The sequence below is a fragment of the Lytechinus pictus genome, chromosome 14 (genome assembly GCF_037042905.1).
Source record: "Lytechinus pictus isolate F3 Inbred chromosome 14, Lp3.0, whole genome shotgun sequence".
Classification (NCBI taxonomy): domain Eukaryota; kingdom Metazoa; phylum Echinodermata; class Echinoidea; order Temnopleuroida; family Toxopneustidae; genus Lytechinus; species Lytechinus pictus.
In genome coordinates, this window is record NC_087258.1 from 27,585,207 (window position 1) to 27,607,023 (window position 21,817).

The 21,817-nt window shown below is 37.6% G+C and overlaps 3 protein-coding genes across 3 annotated transcripts; 2 read left to right on the forward strand and 1 right to left on the reverse strand.

Annotated features, from left to right (window-relative positions):
* Positions 1 to 220: 220 nt before the first annotated feature.
* Positions 221 to 742, reverse strand: LOC135156608 (uncharacterized). The gene has a single exon (XM_064109189.1). The coding sequence runs from the start codon at positions 740 to 742 to the stop codon at positions 221 to 223; it is 522 nt and encodes a 173-aa protein (XP_063965259.1).
* Positions 743 to 5,289: 4,547 nt separating this feature from the next.
* Positions 5,290 to 13,485, forward strand: LOC129276387 (protein fem-1 homolog B-like). The gene is made up of 2 exons (XM_054912763.2): positions 5,290 to 5,367; positions 8,816 to 13,485. Exon 2 carries the CDS (start codon positions 8,896 to 8,898, stop codon positions 10,837 to 10,839), a length of 1,944 nt encoding a protein of 647 aa, XP_054768738.2. The 5' UTR covers positions 5,290 to 5,367; positions 8,816 to 8,895; the 3' UTR covers positions 10,840 to 13,485.
* Positions 5,374 to 7,254, forward strand: LOC129276829 (protein fem-1 homolog B-like). The gene has a single exon (XM_054913233.2). It carries the CDS (start codon positions 5,374 to 5,376, stop codon positions 7,252 to 7,254), a length of 1,881 nt encoding a protein of 626 aa, XP_054769208.2.
* Positions 13,486 to 21,817: the final 8,332 nt, after the last annotated feature.

The window sequence follows — 21,817 nt, forward strand, 5'->3', positions numbered from 1 at the left end:
AGAAAATTAGAATGTTTCATATTTCATATAATAAAATACAAAAGAAATAGTGAGTGGGTGACGTCATCAGTCTGCCAATTTGCATACCGACCAGGATGTGCATATAACTGTTTTGTGAAATTAAGCGAAACTTTAAAATGTCATAACTTTCTTATTTTACATCCGATTTTGATGAAATTTTCAGTGTTGTGCTTGTTGGATTTTTCTCTTTTTATTCAAATCAACTTTTTGTTGGGGTGGACTTGTCCTTTAAAGGTTCCAACTCAGGAATGTTCGCTCTGTCAGCTGCTTTCTTCACAAAACCAACGAAACACGAGAACGATGGATAACTTTGGGGGCTATTAGTTTCGCGCCATCTATCAATTTCCTCTCGCCATTCATCTTCCAAGTACTCTGGCAACTTTGCTACGAGCTTTACATTCTCTTGGGGAAAGTCCAGGATTCCTAGATTCTTGACCTTCGTCTTGGCTGACAAGACCTTCTGCAAGAAGTCGGAAAAGTCTCTCAATCCACTTGCATCTTTACTTTCAATACGTGGCCACAAACAGAGCTTTCTGGTGTAAGCAACACTGAGAGCACTTGGGTTGCCAAACCTCCTATCAATTTCCGCACGAGCCTTCTGATAACCATCGTCCTCTCCTAATAACAAATAGTTTTCAACAATTTCTTTAGCTTTTCCACAAACGTAGGTGTTCAAGTAGTTCAATTTATTAGAGTCACTGATTGGCTTAGCATCCACCATGCAATCAAATGCATTCTTCCACAAAGGATAATTCATCGGTTCACCACTAAACATTGGAACATCGATATTTGGTAGTTGGCTAGTTGCTGCCAACTGGTTACTTACTTCACTTTGTCCAATAGCAATGCGGGTGATTTGGGCTACACAAGCTTCTAACGATGATACTAAACTGTCCAACCCAGCTGGCACCCATGGGTTACTGAGATCAGATACTGCCTCGGTTTTCTGATGAACCCTGTCTTTTCTGACTGATGGGGGTAGATCTTTTCTTGGGAATCAAAGAATCTCTGCATTCCCTCACTCTTCTCTTCCTTTCTCATTCCTCTAAATGAAATCTCTGAATCACTTTCGCCCAATTCTTCATCTTCAAATTCCTCTAATACTTGCTTTATGGCAGTCAATTGAGCTAAACGCTCGCGTCTAGCTAGGCGATCCTTTCTCATTGCAATCTCCTTCTGTTGCCGTTTGAAGGTAGCTTCTTCCTTATCTAGTTGCTGTTGAAGAGCTATCCGTCGCTTTCTAAAAAGTTGTTCGACTTCTGTTTCTTGCTGCAACAGTTTAAGATGGTCATCTTCAAATGACTGCTTAACCTTAAGAGAGGCTTCATGTTTCTTGATGGACAGTCTCTCACTCTTCACTGACTGAAGAGAACTTGCATGACTCTTAGCCACTTGGCTAGTTCTACTCTTCATACTGTGAACACTTATCTCACTTCGAGGAGATCTATCTTCACGTATCTCTTCTACTAAAGTTAGACTCTTCTATAGCCGACATCTTCCCTCTCAGTTTCTCCTAAAAGCCAGGACTGCTGGTGTCTGTCACGAACTGCTTTAAGCACTTGTATTTTATTGTGGCTGCCGCCCTTTATCCCAGATAAACGGACGGAGTTTCGGCTAAATACTCTCACTCCAAAAGAAATGTATTCACAGACTTTAGTGTGGCTTATGTGGAACTTTAATTATCCGTCATCCCACGGTCCAAAATCCGAGTTAAAATACAATTGGAGGCTATAAGACAATACACTTGGTTGCAATCAATACGAGAAATATCTTGACGGTCAACTGGAGTTCTCTCTTCTATGTCTTTACTACGAACTCCAGTTGACCGTCAAGATATTTCTCGTATTGATTGCAACCAAGTGTATTGTCTTATAGCCTCCAATTGTATTTTAACTCGGATTTTGGACCGTGGGATGACGGATAATTAAAGTTCCACATAAGCCACACTAAAGTCTGTGAATACATTTCTTTTGGAGTGAGAGTATTTAGCCGAAACTCTGTCCGTTTATCTGGGATAAAGGGCGGCAGCCACACCGTGTACCCCACGAACGCCTCCTTCGTAAACTTCATCACTATGGGATCCGTGACAATCTGCTAAGATGGATCAGGGTTTTTCTTACTGAAAGGTTGCAGCATGTTGTTGTGGATGGAGAGTCTTCGGAATGGGTACCAGTCACCTCTGGGGTACCACAAGGCACTGTCCTCGGGCCACTACTGTTTATCTCTTTCATCAATGATATAGTAGATGGGATCTCTTCTAACATCCGGCTCTTTGCTGACGACTGCCTACTTTACCGTCAAATCTCTGATGAAACCGACTGCCTTACTCCATAACAAGATCTCAACCAGCTACATTTGTGGGCTAATACATGGCAGATGAAATTCAACACAGAGAAATGCTATCATATCTCATTTTCTCTTCGTCGGAAAGCCATCACCACAATGTACACACTTGGAAATACTCCCCTTGCATCAGTTTCAGATCTCCGGTATCTTGGCCTGACCTTCTCATCAAACATGTCCTGGAATAATCATATAAACAACATCACATCACGAGCAAATCGACTCCTAGGACTTGTCAGCAGGAACCTCCGTAGAACCACCCAAAAGATCCGTCAACAAGCCTACTTCAGTCTTGTTAGACCACACCTGGAATACTGTAGCTCAATCTGGAACCCTCACACAAACAAGCACATCTCACAAATGGAAGCAGTACAAAGACGAGCAGCAAGATTTACCCTCCAGAGATACCATCGTATGGACAGCGTCTCTGCCATGACCCAACAACTTAAATGGGAGAGCCTGGAGAGGAGGAGAAATGCTGCAAGCCTCTACCTCATGTACAAAATTCAACACAGGATGGTAGCAATCAATGCAGACCACTACACAGCTCCTATGATTGCCAGCAATACTCGGCAATATCATCCAAAGAAGTTGTTGGCTATTCCATGCCGCACCCAACTATACCAGAACTCCTATTTTCCCAGGACAGTGACTGCGTAGAATGCGCTTCCCAAAACCATCCTTGATGCCCCTTCATTGGAGGCCTTCAGGGGGGCGCTTCCAACCAACATCTAAACCAAGGAACTATATTTTTACTTGCACAAACAGCACAATGTTTTAAAAGCACCAACAAGTATGCACTGCAGATCAGCACCCAAGATATTTCCTTAGCACTACATCCTGACCTATGGATCCTGCTGAGTATCGTCGTAAAAGTAGAAGTAAACTTTAAAGCTACGCATGTTTGTTTACAATACAAACGATAACAGGTAGGCCTAGGTATGCCAATTAATATTTGAACAATTTTATCTTTCACTTATTTGTGGCAAACCTTCTAAAAATCATTAACCAAGATTAGAAAATATCACAAAACTCACTAAATACGAAAATCCCTCTGTGTTTTCCAAACACCTCTTGATATCGCGGCCTGATGTACATGTAGAAGGGGTCCTAAGCTACGCACTTGATTTATCATGCAAAAAAATAGTACATGAGGCAATTCCGTCATTGGAGAAGGCAAACCCCTGTTACGAACCATGGAAAACCTCAATCACCCCAGGCCACCCAAGGACAAGTCCACCCCAAGAAAAAGTTGATTTGAATAAAGAGAGAAAAATCAAACAAGCATAACACTGAAAATTGTTAGGCATGTTTGTTCCAAATTTAAAGATCCTGTATGAATGGCCGTCGCAATTATATTTTTTGCATGATAATCTAGACCCAATTCCATACTGTTTTTTCAGATTGTCGGTAAGTAGTTTGAGCGAGAGCATGTATTTGACTTTATTTATTTTTCGCGGATGATGATCTGGTTTTGGTCAAGTCGGGGATCGGAGCATGTGCAGTTCAACGTTGAGAGAAAATATCGAGCATGAGCATGCGCAGTTCTGCCCATGAAAGTATATAAAAAAATATACCAAGCTACAAGAAAACTATACGGAGCTACATGTATTTGTAGCGATGTGTTTCCTATTGACATTATACTTTGTCACATGATCACAAATTGACCCATCGTTTATCTAGAATATTCATGAATATTCATATGAGTGATATAACAGTAAATATGTGACTGAGATTGGTTAAAGGCAAGAAACTAGATATATATAAGATTTGGGACACTCACAAATAAATCCCCCACCCTCTTTCCATCCAGGGGATATCTCACCTCTCAAGTTATGCTGAATTTTGTTGAAAAAAGAAAATAAATTGGTTTCAAAGTGAATGTATGTCCTATTGGTATTTTCCTCCCTGCCTCTGACCCCAACATCAGTTAAGTTGGTAATCCTCATAAAATAAAAAGTAATTCCATTTAAAAAAAATTTGCACGCAACATGGTGTTTTTCTGTAGATCAGGGGTGTGAGAGTTCAGATTTTTAGCTGATTTCATATTTTTTTTGTTTTGATTTTCAGCTTATTTTTTGGCTTTCCTCTGTACAAAAAGTATGAGAGCTCTTTCAATTTCAGAATTTTTCAACCCCCTTTCAGCTTTTTTTCAGATCTGTGACCACTCACACCCCTGATAGATGGCAGGAGCCAAGCCATCTGGAGAGTACACCCTCTAGTGTCAATACTAACATCATAATGATGCGGGTGGATGTACTTGGCAAACTTCACACATGAAAATATTTTGTATCAGGCACACATTACTGGATGGGGAAGGGGGGGCAAACATCTTAGGAGGCTAACCTTTTTTGGAGGATGGGGCTCACATTTTGGCTCTTGATAATCTACTCGCCGTGGGAGCGTTGCATGTAATATCTTATCAGTAAAGGCCACCGCACACCTTACGACTGTTCACGATCCGATTTTGGAACAAAATCGCATTTTGCTCATTTTCTGAAAATGTGAATGAACATATCATTTTATTTGAGGTTAAAATTAATTGAAAGAATACCAGTACTAATATAACCATTATGAAAGATTGCAAGCCTTTATTTAGGAGTAAAGGCCAAATTAGTTTCAAGTCGTAGCTAATCGTACGACTGCTATGACATCATTACGACTAGGTATAAAATTTGCTTTTATTCTAAGATGGATGATAGCTTAGTCACAGTTTTGAACATAGGTATTCGTACGGTGATTTAAAACATTACACAGTAAGATGTTCCATGTCTCAATATTAGCATCAAATTCTACTACGTTTTATTCCAAAATCGGGTCGCAGACCAATCGTAAGGTGTGTGGTCGCCCTTATGCTCAACACTCAATTTTTATCAGTGATTAAATTTTACCATTAGAAGAGCTCATAACTTCCCATTTACTATCAACAGGTATATGAGTGGCAGACTTCAGAGGGATTTGCAGAGCTGCCCAACATCCACAGGTCCAGATGTCCTATCTATAGTAAGTATGGCAGCATCTAGAGAGGAACCTCTTAATGAAAGTAGTGAACAATGTCTAAGGGTTAATGATTGCCAGATAAACTTAGTGACATACATGACAACAGAGATGTATAATCTTCAAGACTTCAGGGATTTTATTGATAGGAATCATGGAAACATAAATATTGATCAGAGAAATGAGGAGGGTCAAACTGCTCTCATGAGAGCTTGTCTTGATAGAAACAAAGCAGTTGTGGAGTTTCTGTTAGAGAAAGGAGCAGATCCTAATTTGAGATGCATAAGAGAGGGAAATACTGCTCTACACTTTCTTAGCCGAAGTCGACCATGCTGTGACACAGAAAGCGAGACAGACTTGGAAGATTGGGAACCTATTCTCGACAACGTGTCAGAAGCCGAGAGCAGTTGCAAAGACTTCTTGACTCGGGAAAGCCAAGATGATACTTACAACCGTTTGATCATGAAGAACTGCTTGGATGAAAAATACTGTCAATATACTGTGTTTAAAAAGCAGAAGAGAAGTGCTAGAATAATAGATACTTTAATATTACAGTACGGTGCTTTGATTCAGGTCAACAATTATGGATTGACGCCTGCAGATATTGCTGGGCTACATAGGAAACTATCAACTGTGTTGTACTACATAAATCGAGAATATATTCCAAAGTCAGAGCAAACAACAGCGTTAGAAATCATGGGATCGTCGTTCATGATGAAGGATGAGTATGAGAAAGCGTACAAAGCATTTACAATGGCAGTAGAAAAGTGCTATGATAATCCACACACTGAGCAAGGCAATATCAAGAAATCTGATTTAGAAGATTGTCTAGGTCGCTCGGAATGCAGGAGTCTCCATGACCTCAGAAAGATTAATGGTGACAAATATGCAATGAGAGTTGAAGGTATGCTGGTTGCGGATCGTGTCTTACCCGATTCACTGAAGGAAGAATTTATTTATGAACGTCTTGTGGATTATGGATATTCCTTATTGTTTCTGTGGGATACGCTGGATGCAGGCTTCAGGGTGTTCACAAAATGTCTTTGTCTAGAACGCAAAGGATGTTTGCCTGTTGGAAGGGTCCTTTTGTCATTGAGGTACAGCATCAGCCAAGCTACAAGCTCTCCAAGCCTACATAGGTTTATTCCACAATATGTGAGTCTACTTTGTCAGTCTTTAGAGCTTTGTATTGATGTCATCAGGCAGGTCAATGTTAAAAACCTTAAAAGCCACATCCAGGAAATTCTAATCAATCTATCCAAGATCTTATATTCCTTCACTAATAGTCTTTGCAGTGTCCAAGGTGTGGAATGTGTGATTCGGCCAGTTGTCCAGATGATCAAAGTCATATGGAGCAGGTTAGACAGAGCTTCAGTCTTCAGGGATCCATACAGACACCTCACCAACTCTGTCTGTCATAAGTTACTTTGTGATATGGTTGCGCACTTTAGATACTACTTTGACTTTGAGGAAAACAGGAACACTTGTCACTGTTTCAAGCAAGTACTTGTCCACTTAGTCCAAGTTGAAGGTGCCTCAGATATTGATATCAATGGAGATACCCTTCTGCATTCATTGATGGGTCTTGTGTTCTCGGGAGAGATTCCGATGGTTCAAGACATATCTCTTCTATTTCTAAGGTATGGCTGTCCGTACAATTTGAGGAATAATAGAGGGAAGAGACCTATTGATGTTGCACAGGAAGAGGCTTTTAGTCTTGATGATTCCTACCTTTCAGATCTTACTGAGCTCTACAGTCTCCTGTCTTCTACTGTACTCACTTTACAGGAGATTGCTATCAGAACTATTCTAAGGTGTAACATCCCTTATCAGGATAAACTTCCCAGGAAGCTCTGTTCCATGATACAGGTGGATCCGGTGGAATTTCCTTAAGTGCTGCTGTTCTGGACTGCTTGCATGCCATCATTACAAACAGGCTCTTTCCACGGAAGCCTCAAGACTACATGTACATGTATCAAATCTGCTCATGATAATGACTTGCTCTTTTTTTTGAAATTTAAACTTTATTTAATGTGCGCGAAATAATAATTTGATGTGCACATACATATATAGAATGGTACATTTTTGTCATTTGACATGCCCATTTTGCTAGCTGTAGCCTAGGCCTTGTGAATTACAGACCCATGCCATACATGAACCAGCTAGCACGTCAAAGATTTCTTTGTAAGCATTCATATACAGTTGCATTATGCTAATTTATTGCATTTCCATGCCAATAGCTATTTCATCCATCTTAACATGCTGCATGGATAATGATATTGATGACATCGACCCGTATTCTGAAGTCCGATATAAAGGAGAATCCAGCCTTGGTCATAAAATAATATCATGTGGAAAGGAGAAAAATAGAGATAAAAAGAATGGTGAAAGTTTGAAGGAAATTGACAAGCAATAAGAAAGTTATCCCTAATGGAGCATTGCAAGAAACTTACGATTAGTCTATTTTTGTTCCCTAAATATATCATAAGTCTTGAAATTAATTGCGAATTTGAAATTTATTGCTTATCTGCTTCTTGAAACAAGGCATTTAATCTCATTTGCTGCAGTTAAAATTTATCTATTGTAAAATGGTAACAGAATATTTGCAATTGATTGCAAATATTTTCTTGCAACACCCCCTATTAAAGACTATGTAGATTTCAAATTGTCAACAGGGTAAGTCAATTATAACAAGAGACAAGGACAACTTTCCCATAGGCCATGTACCTAATTATCAGGGATTTGTGGTTTTCTCTTAAGTAGGCCTACCCATTTCCCTGGGGCAGTAATCTAAATATAATCCAGGAAGTATATTGTTTGATATCCTCATGAAAGAAAAATATAATTTGAAGTAAAACTTTTGAGAAATGACATTTTAGCCATTTTATTTATTGGAGTACAGGGAAGAGTAGTCCTTGCCTTACATCTCTAAGACATCACCTATGCTGCCAATTTGAAGTCTCCACGGGTATAATGATTACCAATATTTACAACTTTTAAAAATTCATAACTTTTTTATTGTCCGATATTGTTCAAACTTTCACCTTGTCTGATTTTTCTTTTCCCTCTAAAAACAAGTTTTTATTTGGGTAGGATTTCCCTTTAACTTTGGCCATGGCCTAACTCTGTGCTAAAGTTATTGGAAGCCGAAAATATTGAACATTTGTTTATATGGTATATTTCTAATGTTTGTCGTGCTCTTTTTAATAATGAATGAAACTGTTTGGCTTTACTATTTTCAGACAATTATAAATTATCTGAGTGTCAAATAAGCTGATAAATTAAAACCTGTACCATTAGATATTTGTGCCACAATTGGCTATCCATAGTTAAACAACAACTTTATACTTATACCAGAGTTTGAATTAAACCTGACTTCAGAATATAGGCCAATGTGCTGGATTTTTCACATGCATGATTTTACTAATATCTGTATTGTTTTGCCTCTTTTCAGATATGATTGATGTGCTGCATGCTGAGTTGAACTGCTAGTTTTGTGCTTCTGAAAGGTCACCAGGTAATGCATGTTTAGTCATGGCTTCTACTGGACCTGTAGCATCATCCAGTGTGAAAGACAGTAGCAGTTCTAGAAGAGAGGGTCATCTGGTCAGGATCATTGAGGATGATGCCACACTGGCAATGGTTCAGGATTTCATCAAGCAGCAGGATGGGAAGTCTGACTTGAATGAGAGAAATAAGCATGGTCAGACGGCATTGATGGTGGCATGTTTGCATGGTAAGCTGGAAATTGTGAAGTATCTTCTTGAGATAGGAGCCGATCATCATCTTACCGCACCTGACAAAAAGAACACTGCGTTGCACTTTGCTTGCATGTTCATGCAAAGCATCAGTGAAGCAGACAGTGCACTGAAAGGAGAAAAGACTGTAGAAGGGGCTAAAAATCCAGCAAGTGGAGAAGCCAAAGGAGATGGTTTAGAGGCTCATTTTGATACCAAAGCAGATACGATTGTATTACAACTTATCCTTAACCTCCTGTTGCACAAAGCCAAATTCCAGAAGAATGATGATGTACTATATCCACTTGACTTAGCTGCATTGAACAAGAGACTCGCTGTCTTTGCTTTCCTTGGCAGTAAAGATCTAGTGGAAAAGTCTATGCTTGCTAGGGGATTGGACATTCTGGGTTACTTATTGGCTCTGGAGGATAAACATAAAGATGCAGCAAGAATACTGGAAAAAGCTGTGATGGAAAGGGAGAGTGACACTGACAATCCAGATCCTGTCGAATTCACATCAGATCTTGAAACTTTCCTCAGTCAAAAAGAGTGCAAGACAATGGCAGATTGGAACGCATTGAAGAAAACTAATCATGCAACCAAAGTTAATGCTTTCCTTGTTGGTGATCGTGTTCTTCCAGAGAAGTTGAAGCCAAAGGTACTGTATGGACCACTTGCAAAATACGGACATGAGTTGCTTTTCAAGATGAAAACAAGGGCTAAAGGGTTTCTCATATTTGATGCATGTCTTCATCTGGAAAGGAAAGGATTGCTTTATTTGAATACTGTTTTGATGTACCTGCGGATGAGTATACCTAGAGCAGAAACCCTTGATATTTTCAGAGATACTCAGTTTATTAACAGCACATGCAAGACGTTAGGAAAGTACATTGATGTCATAAAAGATGTCCCCATTGATCATCTTGAGAAAAGTGTCAAAGACATCATGTGCAACCTTGGTCGTATCCTGTTTGATGTAGTTAATGAATATCAAAGTCTTGAAATCTTGGAGCAGTTTCTCACACCCATCATAGAGATAATCAATGTCATTTGGGATAGGATTCCAAAGCCTGAAGCTACTGGCAGTGGTATCCTGTTCCCCACTATTTCTGTCTGTCACAATGTTCTGCTTCACCTGGGAAGAGAGTTCTGTCCAAATATCTTCTTCTGTGCCCCTCATCCCTCCAGGACACGCAGGTACATCACTTTCCTCTCCGAGCGGTTGATTGCTAGTCTTCTGCATGTTGAAGGTGCCCTTGATTTAGACTGTCATGGGAACACGATGATTCACACGCTGATGGTGTACTCACAAACATTATCACCACAACTGATTATAGATATTGCAAAGCTCCTGATAAGACATGGCTGCCCTACTGATGCAAAGAACAAGAAAGGGGAAACCCCCTATGACATCAACATGGAAATGAGAGAAAATGAAGATGACTTTGATGATGAAGATGATTTTGAGGATGAGGATGGAGATGAACCTCGCCTACAACTGGACCCACGTGGAATGGGCATTGTGTATGAGCTCTTGAAGGGTCCAGAAGAAGTGTATTCTCTTCAAGAGCTTGCTGCAAGGTCTATCCTTAGCTATAGGATTCCTTATCGCCAGAAGCTTCCATCTACACTGTTTGCTATTCTAAGAGACCCAGTCTTGGATGAAAATTATGAAGCTGGAGACTCTGAGACATCTAGTGACTATGATTCAGATGATGAACAAAACTGCCCAATATCTTGAGGATGCAAGCTTGTCTATAACTTCTTTGCTTTCTTTATAGGCATTGATAAACATTGATTTGACTTTTAAAAAAAAATTGAACTGCAAGGTCTCATTTTTCACCTGCATCTGTGATTTTTGTCTCACGTGCATAGCAAAGCAAGACTATAGGTGCCGCTTTTTTTCCAATGGCGACGGTAATGTCATCAGCATTGAAATCTTTGAAATGTCATCATTTCTTAAAAAGTATATGGAGTTGGTTCATGAAACTTGGAAATAGGGTAATCAAGTATTACAGAACATTTTGCCTGAGTTTCAGATCATACAATCTTGGTCAAAGGTTATTTAGGATCAATGAACTTAATAGACCATGTTGGGGGAATCAACATAAAAAACCTAACCAAGGTTAAGTTATTTAATGGGTCATCATAACTTAGAAAGTATATGGACCTACTTCGTGTAACATGGACATAAGGGTAATCAAGTGTTACTGAACATCCTGCCTGAGTTTAGGTCACATGACCAAGATCAAAGGTTATTTAAAGTCAATGAACTTTGGCCATGTTTGGGGTATTTGTTGAATTGCCATAACTTTGAAAGTTTATGGATATACATAAGGGTAATCAAGTATCACTGATCATCTTGCACAAGTCATAGGTCACATGATCAAGGTAAAATGTCATTTAGGGTCAATGAACACAGTATTTTATTATCATATGAATGGTGTTTTTGTCAATAATTATTCTATAGTCGTTTTCAAAGTAGGCCGACTTCTACATATCTGGCTGGCATGTTTTTTTAACTGTGTTATGGCATCAAAGCCATGGAACAGTTTTACTTTCTTTGTCACTCTCGATTAGCAAAGCAATGGAAGTATAAATCAATGTTTATAAATGCAGTTTGGCAACTTTTTGTTAATATTATGCTTTCTATTATTCTTATTGAGTCATTGTATCCATTTTTTTTTTGGTCAAAGTATGACAATGAGTAGGCAGACCTGTTTCAATTTATGTGACAATCTAAATGATTGATTATTGAATTCTGTAATTCCTTATTTTGTACAAGGACCATCTAATTGCAGTAGACAACATGTAAAATTTACCATGCGTATCGGGGGCCAGGGAACTATTTTTTTTTTTTTTGGGGGGGGAGGGTATAAGCCGGAAGTTGGGGCTGGACGTCAAAATATAATCCCAATTAATAATGATAATTTTCATATTTTTTTAATGCTTACAGAAGAAAAAGTGGGTGTAGCGGTTGACTTAAGCCCCCAAGTGCCTTGGTTCTGCTCCCCTGGTATATATCTAAAGCCAAATTGAATTTCATGAAACAGCATTTATACACTATTTTCAGTGAGAATAATTTTACTGCTGTCTGGTTATCTTGGTTTCATATGATCATTCAGCTGTCGCATGCACTTTTTTCACAGGCATGTTGATTGAATCAAATAATTAAGTTGCAGTTCATGAACCCATATCATAACGCTTATGACTGGTTATTCTGCCTAGAACCTTGAATAGATTGGCTGTAGACCCCTGTTACCATGGTATTTACCTTAATCATCATGACTATGTGCCCAGAAGCAATGTGCCTTGTTTACAGAATACTTGAAACTATATAAGGGCCTAAAGGCTCTGTCACATCGTTCCGTGCAAGCGTTGCGGATGGGTTGAAGGTGATTGGCCGCAACTCACCCACAATAAAGTTTTGAGCATGTTCAAAACTTTTCTGCTTGCAAAGCAGACCTGGGTGCGCTCCTGGAGGCAACTGCATGTGAGATACGTGCGAGACTGCCAAGACACTATCAATGCGGGTGAAATGCGGGAAGCAAAAATAGTTACCAGCAAGTCGCACACAAGGCTTTCACGGAACGATGTGACAGAGCCTTAAAGTTTCTTTTTTATGTACATGTATGTATGAAAATAGCAACCTGCACATATGTGTCCCTCCAGTGGACCTGTTACAGAAAGAATTCCAATCAAACACAACTCAATGAATCAATCACATGATCCATGATTGCAGTGCTTTCTGTAATGAATATTTATACAGTACTACATAATATGCTCTATGCTACACACAGTATCGTACTCTACTAGAAAATCAAACCTTTTTAAAGATATATGCTTGTTGTGGTAACGATTTCAAAATGAGATCGCACAGAATCTAATCAAATGACTACCCAAGTGTCTGTGTGTATGAATAAAAAAACATGTGTGCCAAAGTATTCTGTAAGTAATTGTTGAAAAATTAGCAAAACAAAATTTGAGCACGATGATAATATTGCTTAGAGATATTGGTATGGCTGCGTATACACTACATTTAAATAATTATAGCACTACATGCCATTGCAAATTGTATTCTTGGTTTTAAATTCTTTAATAGTATGCTAATCATAGGAACCGAGATTGAACTATTTTTAAACAACTCATAGAACAAATGGGTAAACATTAATACTGTAAAATGTACGCTGCAAATTTTCATTGATCTTGTTCTGTTCTCTATGTTGTATACACATTTCTGTTCTACATGTCTGGGATCTTGCATTATGAAGCTACTTTGAGTGTTTTCCTCTCACATCGTGTTTTAGTGTTCCATTTTCTTCTAAATCATACAACTGTTGAGGGGTAGTACAAAAATAAAAACTGAAATACAAAATTAAAACAAATTCAGTGTATTTTGAATTGATTTCGCCACATTTTAGCACTCTTATACAGACTTCCAAAGTAGGCCCTATAATCAATTTCAAGGAATGATATATGGCGGGAAATTATTAAGTTTCAGACTTTGAAACGCTATCCTATGAATGACGAAACAAGAAGAGTGCATACACCTGGGCACCATGCATGTCACAAAGATTTGCTATTAATCCCAAATTTGAAAAAAAATCACTTCTCATTGGTTCTTAGTCCATCGAGCAAAGCGATAGGCCATTTCATTTAGCGATTAACCGTTAACCTTGTTTTACGGTGCCCAAGCTGTACAGTCATGTACCCAGAACTGGTCTAGTCTGCTGTGCAAACCCTTCACTTGAGTTAAGGGTCTGAGTTGCAGCCTACTCATGCCTTGTGTACTGAAGGCCCTCCTGAATTGAAACGGCAAGTTTTGTATGTGTTAGTCTTTGCGTGGAGACACACTTGTTGATCAAAGTTCCAATCAGGGTCTGTGCCTGCAGACTAGGACTGGTCTGTAATAGTAAAAAAAAAAGGAAAAAATATATCATGAACACATGATAATTTATATTTGATACCATATTTATGTCGTATGTGTTGACGCTTGGATAACCAGTAGGTATTCTTTGCAGTGATGCAACTTTTGATTTGCGCCAAAGTAAGGTATAACAGCAATTAATGAATCCGAATCCTTCAAGGGTTGAATATATATCCACTGCGATACACCTATTCAATAGATAACATTATAATTGCATATTAAACACTTATAATATCAATTCTCAAGTTAATTTTATTGAAAAGGGATTTGCAAATTGGGGGTTTGTGAGGTGTCATTTTTTTTAACTCGCGCGGTGTACATATAGGCATTCAATTGATTGGATGATTTGATTTATTTGATGATTAAAGATTCCAAGTACTGTGGTGCGCCTTAATAGCAGTACTACTACTACCACTACTACTGCTACAAATTAATGATAATGATATTTAATAATGTTTCTAAAGCTCGTTGTTTTTTTGTTTTTTTAGAAAGGTACAAAGCGCATTACATAATGTTTTTACAGTGAAACAAAACATTAACATAATTTATTATAGATTTGAATGCGAATGAAAATTATAGAACATTGAAAGACCAATGCTGGCAAGCAGGCATTAACAGAAAAGATGTGTTTTTAGAATTTTCTTGAATACATTGAGATCAGTGATTGTGCCCGACGAGGGTAAGGCTCAACCCGTGATGAGTCAACGATCTTTCTGACGTGACATCACAATGACATCTGCGCAGAGTGAAAACTTTTATCCAATCGGGTCGCGGTAACCAAGGGAATGGTGTAGGCGCACCTGATTGTTTACTTCTGCAATCAACTTTGCACACAACGAGCTTGGGCCTTTATTCATAGAACTTACTTCACATTATCTTACGTCTTTATTAGGAATCTAAGATTCGTTCGCTGTACCAGAACGAGGGGAAACGTAAGGTTATTGAGAAACCTAGTCCCGGCATTGCTATTTCTATTCAGAACGATCGTCAATTTACTTTCATCTCAAGTACATTCAGTGAGTCAGCGTGAAGTTAATATAAGTTGGAGCGGTAAATCAATAGAAATTCATATGAAAAACATCACTTGCAATATCAACTATAATTTGCTTATTGTATGAAATTGTACAACGAATTGATTTTTTCCTCTTGAAATTAAGTAATTTTCTTCGTAATATAGCTTAAAACGTTGACCCTCTATATTAACTTTTCGTTCAACCATGCAACAAGTTGACTTGAAGTTGAGATATGTCTTATAAAATGATGTTTCCTGATAGATCTAATCAAGGTAGGACCTAATCCTCTTGATTCACCCAAAACTTATCAATGTTGAATCAATGAAGAAACGATCAAAGAGAGAAAGGGATGATGTTATTTAAAAAAGGGCGCTTTGATTTTTTTTGTGGAAGAGACGGTCGCTCCTCTATTTTATGGACATGGCCTCAACCCTCACCAATTCAAACATTATCGAAGGAGGAATTTATGATGTGCATTAAGAGGTACAATAAACATGGCCCTGTGAAGCTGGGGGTGCTGAGCACCCGCAAGATTTTCCCAGGGGGTGCTGCGTGTATTATTTTCCATAGGCAGCATCCCCTTGAATTTTGGAAGGCGTGTCACAAATGAGAAATGTATTTAAAATGAACAACATCTATCTTGTGCTGAAACCTTTATTTTTCAGCTTGTCAATTTTTGGGGGGCACCAAAACGACCTTCATTTTCCAGTGAATTTTTTTCCTTGTCAAATTTACATAGGCGGATCCAGGGGGCCCGGGCCCCCTATTGGTGGAGCCCCAAAAAAAGGGGGTAAGGAAAAAGATAAAGAAGGGAAGAGAGAGGAGAAAAAAGAGAAGGAGAAAAAGAGGAGGAAGACAAGTGAATGAAATAAGGTGGGGGGAAGACTTGGAATATAGATTTTTTTTTTTAATCGTTCATGTCTTTTCACTTGCGTTCGCATTGCATGTTTGATGAGATACATTATGATTCTTGCTCGACAATAGTCCGATATGGAACTTAAAATATCAAGTTTTGAAGTCAATATGCAAAAAAATTCAGCTCCGACATCGACTTTTCATCATTTTGTTGATTTTCTAAAAGTGCTCTGTAAAATGTCCGTATTATTGTGTCTCAGTATCGACATTTTCAGATTTTTTCAAGTACCTGTTCTCTTCGTGTATTCCATAAAGTTCTCAAAATATCTTTTTTCAGGTTTCATTGTCAAAACCCATCAGCCAGCGCTACGTACTCCCATTTTGATTGGTGAGTAATGTATATCTCTATACTTACCTCTATAATAATGAGTAATTCTATAACAAACTACTTAAAATCCCCATTTCATGACATCTCGATTTGCGCTCGCATTAATTGTTAATATATAAACCAATCATCCTATTCATAATTACCAAAGTACTTAAAATGTCAATTTTTCAGGCCTTAATATCAAAATTAGGCTTATTAGATTGATATATAAAATAACATTTTCATGAATTCGTAATGATTAAATTGTATTTTTTTCAGATTGAAATATCTCGCACTTAGGGAGAGAAATAGGAAGATAATCATCATTGTCATATGATGAAAAAATGTCCTCAGAATGTCCCGGTCCTAGGTCAAAATAATAATTAAAAAAATATCAGCTTACGCTTCGCGCTCGCATCATTCATTAAGTGCGATCCATAAAATCCACTTCACAATTTTCCAAAAAATTTGTTGAATTAGTACTTAAATTTACCCCTTTTCAGATCGGAATGTCAAATATTTCAGCTCGCGCTTCGCGCTCGTATTGATTTTTATGATAAAAAAAATATTTAGAATTCCCAAATAACTAGGTATAAATCTAAAACACACGCACGCATGTTTATTAAGAAAAGCAGCTTGTTCTTTATTTAAAACATGCTTAAATTGTCCAGTTTCAGATTAGAATGTCAACAATTTTCTGCTCGCGCTTCGCGCTCACATTATTAATGTATGATACCCAATTATCCATCCTTTTCAAGATTTTCAAAACATGAATAGAGTGACCCGATTTTAGGTCTGAATCTCAATTTTTTTTCCGCTCGCGCTCCGCGCTCGCATGGTTTAGTTATATACCTATCCGTACATAGTTACAAACTGTGCTTAGAATGTCAATTTTTATAGGTCGGAATGTCAAAATTTTCAGCTTGCGATTCGCGCTCGCTTTATTTGATTGTTGAAATAATATCGTCTCCATGGCTACCAGTCCTACAAACAGTCCTTAACAGGTCCCTATTCGATCAGTTACATACGCATCTTGTTCAAGATCACAAACATTGCCCAGAATGTTCAATTTCATGACTCAAAATGCATGAAATTTCCAAAAAAAAATAGCTCGCGCTCGCATTACGTATTATTTAAATATAGGGATTATGAGATTATTATGATGTATAAAAATGCATTTAGGAAGTCATGTCATGTATCGGAAGTTTGAGGAATAATAAATTGAATGAATTGAGACCGAAGTTCTTAGATTCACAATTTAAAACGCTATCATGACGAAACGATTATACATGCACTTGAACGATTACATCAGTGAATATTGCCAATAAAAAACCGCTTTAATTTTTTTTTTTCAGAGTGCTTGAAAGTAATCAAAATTTCGACTTTCATAACAACGCCAAAAGAGGCCGATCAAGAAGAGCTTTTCATCAACATTAATTTTGGCATCAGAAAGGTTGTCAAATCTGACGACGTTCCGTCATGTGAGAAACATAATTGTTATAGGGATACATTGTTTTGTATCGTTGCCGTCAAACGAAAACGACTTTGTCGGATAAAACATCAAGCATGCCCTTTCCTTGAAAGTTTTCCACAATGTAATACAATAAACTGGGAAAGTCAAGAAAAAAAAAATTATTTTTTATTTGACTTACAAAAAGAGGCATATCAAAGGCAACTGAAATTATCAAACTGCCACCCACCCCCTCCCCCCCCCCCCCGATAAAATGATAATTAATGGTAAGCCAAAAATATATAGTTTGTCAGGTTTTGTCACGATTTCAAAAGGCAATCTACGTTCCTTTTCCTTATAACACTGTCTACTAAACTGGGTTCAAAAGAAACTTATCAAACTTCCCAAGCGCACTACACAAATTCCACTAAAGTCAAAATGAACAAAATTCTGACACAGGCTAGCTTCAATAATCTTTACTAAGCACATGTCAATAATTAAGAGATTGGTTTAAAAACAAAGAGGCTGTAGCCCTTCAAATCAATTGTTCCAGAATCCAAAATCACAAAAGTCTCAGTTTCAGTCTCAACCAAATGGTAATTCTTTGCTTGACTGCATGCTATTGACATGATTGAATCAATTCATGCATTTTTACCTCAATAGGTGTGTTTAAAATATTAATAAAATGTTAATTTTAACTTCCTGTAACTTTTTAGTTATTGAGGCAATCAATTAAACATGACGATGGTCATACTGTGAACTTTCATAAACTGGTAAGTTTGTTTAAAATCATCTCATTTTCATTGGTCTTTCTTTTGCCATTTTGTGACTTTGGAGTCCGGAACCAATTGATTTTAGGGGCTACAGCCTCTTTGTTATTAAACCAATATTTAATTATTGACATGTGCTTAGTAAAGATTATTGAAGCTTGCCTGTGTCAAAATTTTGTTCATTTTGACTTTAGTGGAATTTGTGTCGTTCGCTTGAAGTTTGATCAGTTTCTTTTAGAACCCATGCAGTTTATATACACTGTATATGAGGCATTCGATTGGGGGATGACTCAAATTAACCTGGCTCGCGACGCCTCTTCATGAAATGGAATCCCACTCCCTCTCAAACTCCATTCTCACCATCCCAAATAACAACAATAATAAACAAAATAATGATTAGAGAGATAAGTTAGAAAGAAAATATCGTTTTAGATCGACTGGACGATTAAAAATGCGTAAGCTAGCAAGGTCAAGTTCAATGGTGCACCTTTATATTGTGTAGTGCAATAATGGGTCAACGCTGACGTGACATCACAATGACATCTGCGCAGATTGAAAACTTTTATCCAATCGGGTCGCGGTAACCAAGTGAGTGATGTAGGCGCACCTGTTTGTTTACTTCTGCGTGATATAAAGCTGTTTGTTTACTTCTGCCTTATAAAGCTTCGCATACGGACGTACTTAAACCTATATCGGCCTAGGCCTATATTAATGGAACTTAACTCACACTTATTATCATACGTCTATTCGGAAAGAGGGTCAACATCGTTTTTATGAGGTAAATGAGAAACCTTGTATACCATTGCTATTTCTATTCATAGTGATCGCCAATATACTTTCATCTCAAGTATGCTCTATCAGAAGTTGGTATCTGTTTTTAGCTGCAAGCCAGTAGAAATGAAAAACACTTGCATTGTCGTCTAAAAATTGCTGATTGTATAATTTCTCTGGAATTGGACAACGCATTGAAATTTACTTTAACAAAATTTAAGTAGTCTTTTTCTAATAGCTTTAATAAATTAAGTCGAACCTCGATGATCTATTAACGCTTTGTTTTATAAAACAACTTGAAGTTAAGATCTGTCTGATATTTCCTGATAATTAAGTTGCTCCTCTATATAATCCATGAAAAATATTCAGCGGTGAATCAATCAAGAATTTAACAAACAAAAGATAGAGAAACGATTTTATCAATGTATTTTGAAGAGGTCGCTCCTCTGCTCTTGATCTAGTTAATTACGGGAACTTGTGTTCTTTTTAATGAACACATTCATATCTATATCAAAATAAATACTTTTAGTATTTTCATACTGATCATATCGGGTGTAAAATTGCAATGAAAAGAATAATTACCACCTAATGGTCTGTGCAAATCTAAAATACTTTAGTTCCATTACACTTTCTGGTCTTCATTTATCAGTCTTTTGATCTACACAACCCTCTGTACAATAACAAACAGTTAAACATCCCCCCCCCCATGTTTGCAATTCACATAAAAGTGTACCCCCCTCGACATTAAAAAGGCGAAGCCATGGCCGTACGCAAAATGAAACATTTCTGCTGGGGGGGGGGCAGGAGGCATAATCTTTTTAGATAAATATCGGAAGCGAGGGAGCAAAGCAACCGAGCTTGTCATTGGGGCGCCTTTGCATTTTGTCATATGAAATTAAAGGTTTTCATGCATAATTTTTGTGAATTTGGGAAAATCTGCAGTGAAAAAATTTAAATTTTCAAAATTTCTGTGTCGCAAAGATCTGCCGTTCTGCCCCCGATGCATACGACAATAGGCAGAACAATGTTCATTATTTTCTTCAACAGCTCTGACTCTCGAACTCTGGCGTTAAAGAGCTCAGATCAACTTGGAATATGTTAAGCAGGTGGATCTTTCCAAAGTTAGATTTCTTTGTTTCAACAGTTTGATGTCTTCTAAGTTCTACTTAATATTTCTTATAATCTATTTCTTCAGGAACGTCAGTATTTGATAAATAAAAAAAAAAAAATTCTTAGGCCATGTCAACTTTTTCCAATTGCGAATTTTGTCTAAGGCTAACAGAGAGTTTTAGAGGAAAAATAAAAGGTTTTTTGTTTCATTTAATTTCTAGTACCAATATCCTCCTAAAATTCTACAGAATGACTTGTAATCTATAAGAATTTTCTACAAAAATAGTTATATCATCAGTATATAATTTTGTTAAACTGCCGTTTCACCACGCAAATATCGAATACAGTACCCTTTACTTAATTACGAATGCAATGCGTTATAGACATTGTAATGTATAAATTAACTAAAAAGGGGAATTTGGAGAGAGGGGATCCCCACTTGTCTTAGCTCCTGCTAAAGATTTTAGGACCAGTCGTCTCGAATTCGGAGGTCGGCCCTAACATAATATTATTGTGAGCGCGAAGAATTTGCTTATAATGTCCCTTAATTGTTAGGTCTGAATACCAAAAAATTTCAGCTCGCGCTTCGCGCTCGCATTATTTGATCAGTGAGATACATATTCGTTTAATGGCACTGTCCTTAAAATGCCTCTATTAGGTCAGTATACTTAGCAACTGAGCGCGCTTCGCTCAATAAGCAATAAGTGACTCAAAATTTTTGCTGGTGCCCCCCAATCCCCCCAATGCCGTGACCCACGGTAGGTCTACGCCACTGGAGATATGTACTCACCAAACAAAATGCGAGCGCGCAGCACTAGCTGATAGGCCTCCCCTTTTGACAATCACGTCTGAAAAGGGATATTTTGAGAACTGTATGGAATTCACAAATGAGACAATAGGAATTTGGCAAAACAAATAATGCGACCCCGCAGCGTACTTGAGCTAAAAATTTTAAATATATTGACTTCAAAACTTGGATATTTTAAGCTCCATATTATTGGCCTATTGAGTAAAATATGAATATCACCGAACAACAGACAATGAGATAGCGAAGAGCGAGCGAAAATATATAGCACGGTTTTATTTTTGCAACTCCTTCCCTCACCATGCCATGGACCTACGTGTAATACGTATAGACAGTAGCGGAGTATATAGTAGGTCCCTCACTTATAATTATTCACTCGTCTTCCTTCTTCAATTCAACTTCAATATATTTATTCAACCATCATCAAGTTAAACAATTACATAAATACATACCAATATTGATAATTATACAAGTACTAAATATACTATAGAATGATGGTTTGTGACCCCGGAGAAAGCAGAGCTTATATAAAGGGGCCACCGAGTTAAGGTTAAAAATGTACATTGAAAATATTTGAATGATATGATATAGTACCGATGCAACAGCGGAAAAAATTCTCTTTCCCCTTCTTTTTCTTTATTCTTTCTTTCA

What these genes read in the sequence shown, in the direction of transcription:
- LOC135156608 (XM_064109189.1), bottom strand. Translation starts at nt 742, where the DNA reads ATGGTGGATGCTAAGCCAATCAGTGACTCTAATAAATTGAACTACTTG.
- LOC129276829 (XM_054913233.2), top strand. Translation starts at nt 5,374, where the DNA reads ATGGCAGCATCTAGAGAGGAACCTCTTAATGAAAGTAGTGAACAATGT.
- LOC129276387 (XM_054912763.2), top strand. Translation starts at nt 8,896, where the DNA reads ATGGCTTCTACTGGACCTGTAGCATCATCCAGTGTGAAAGACAGTAGC.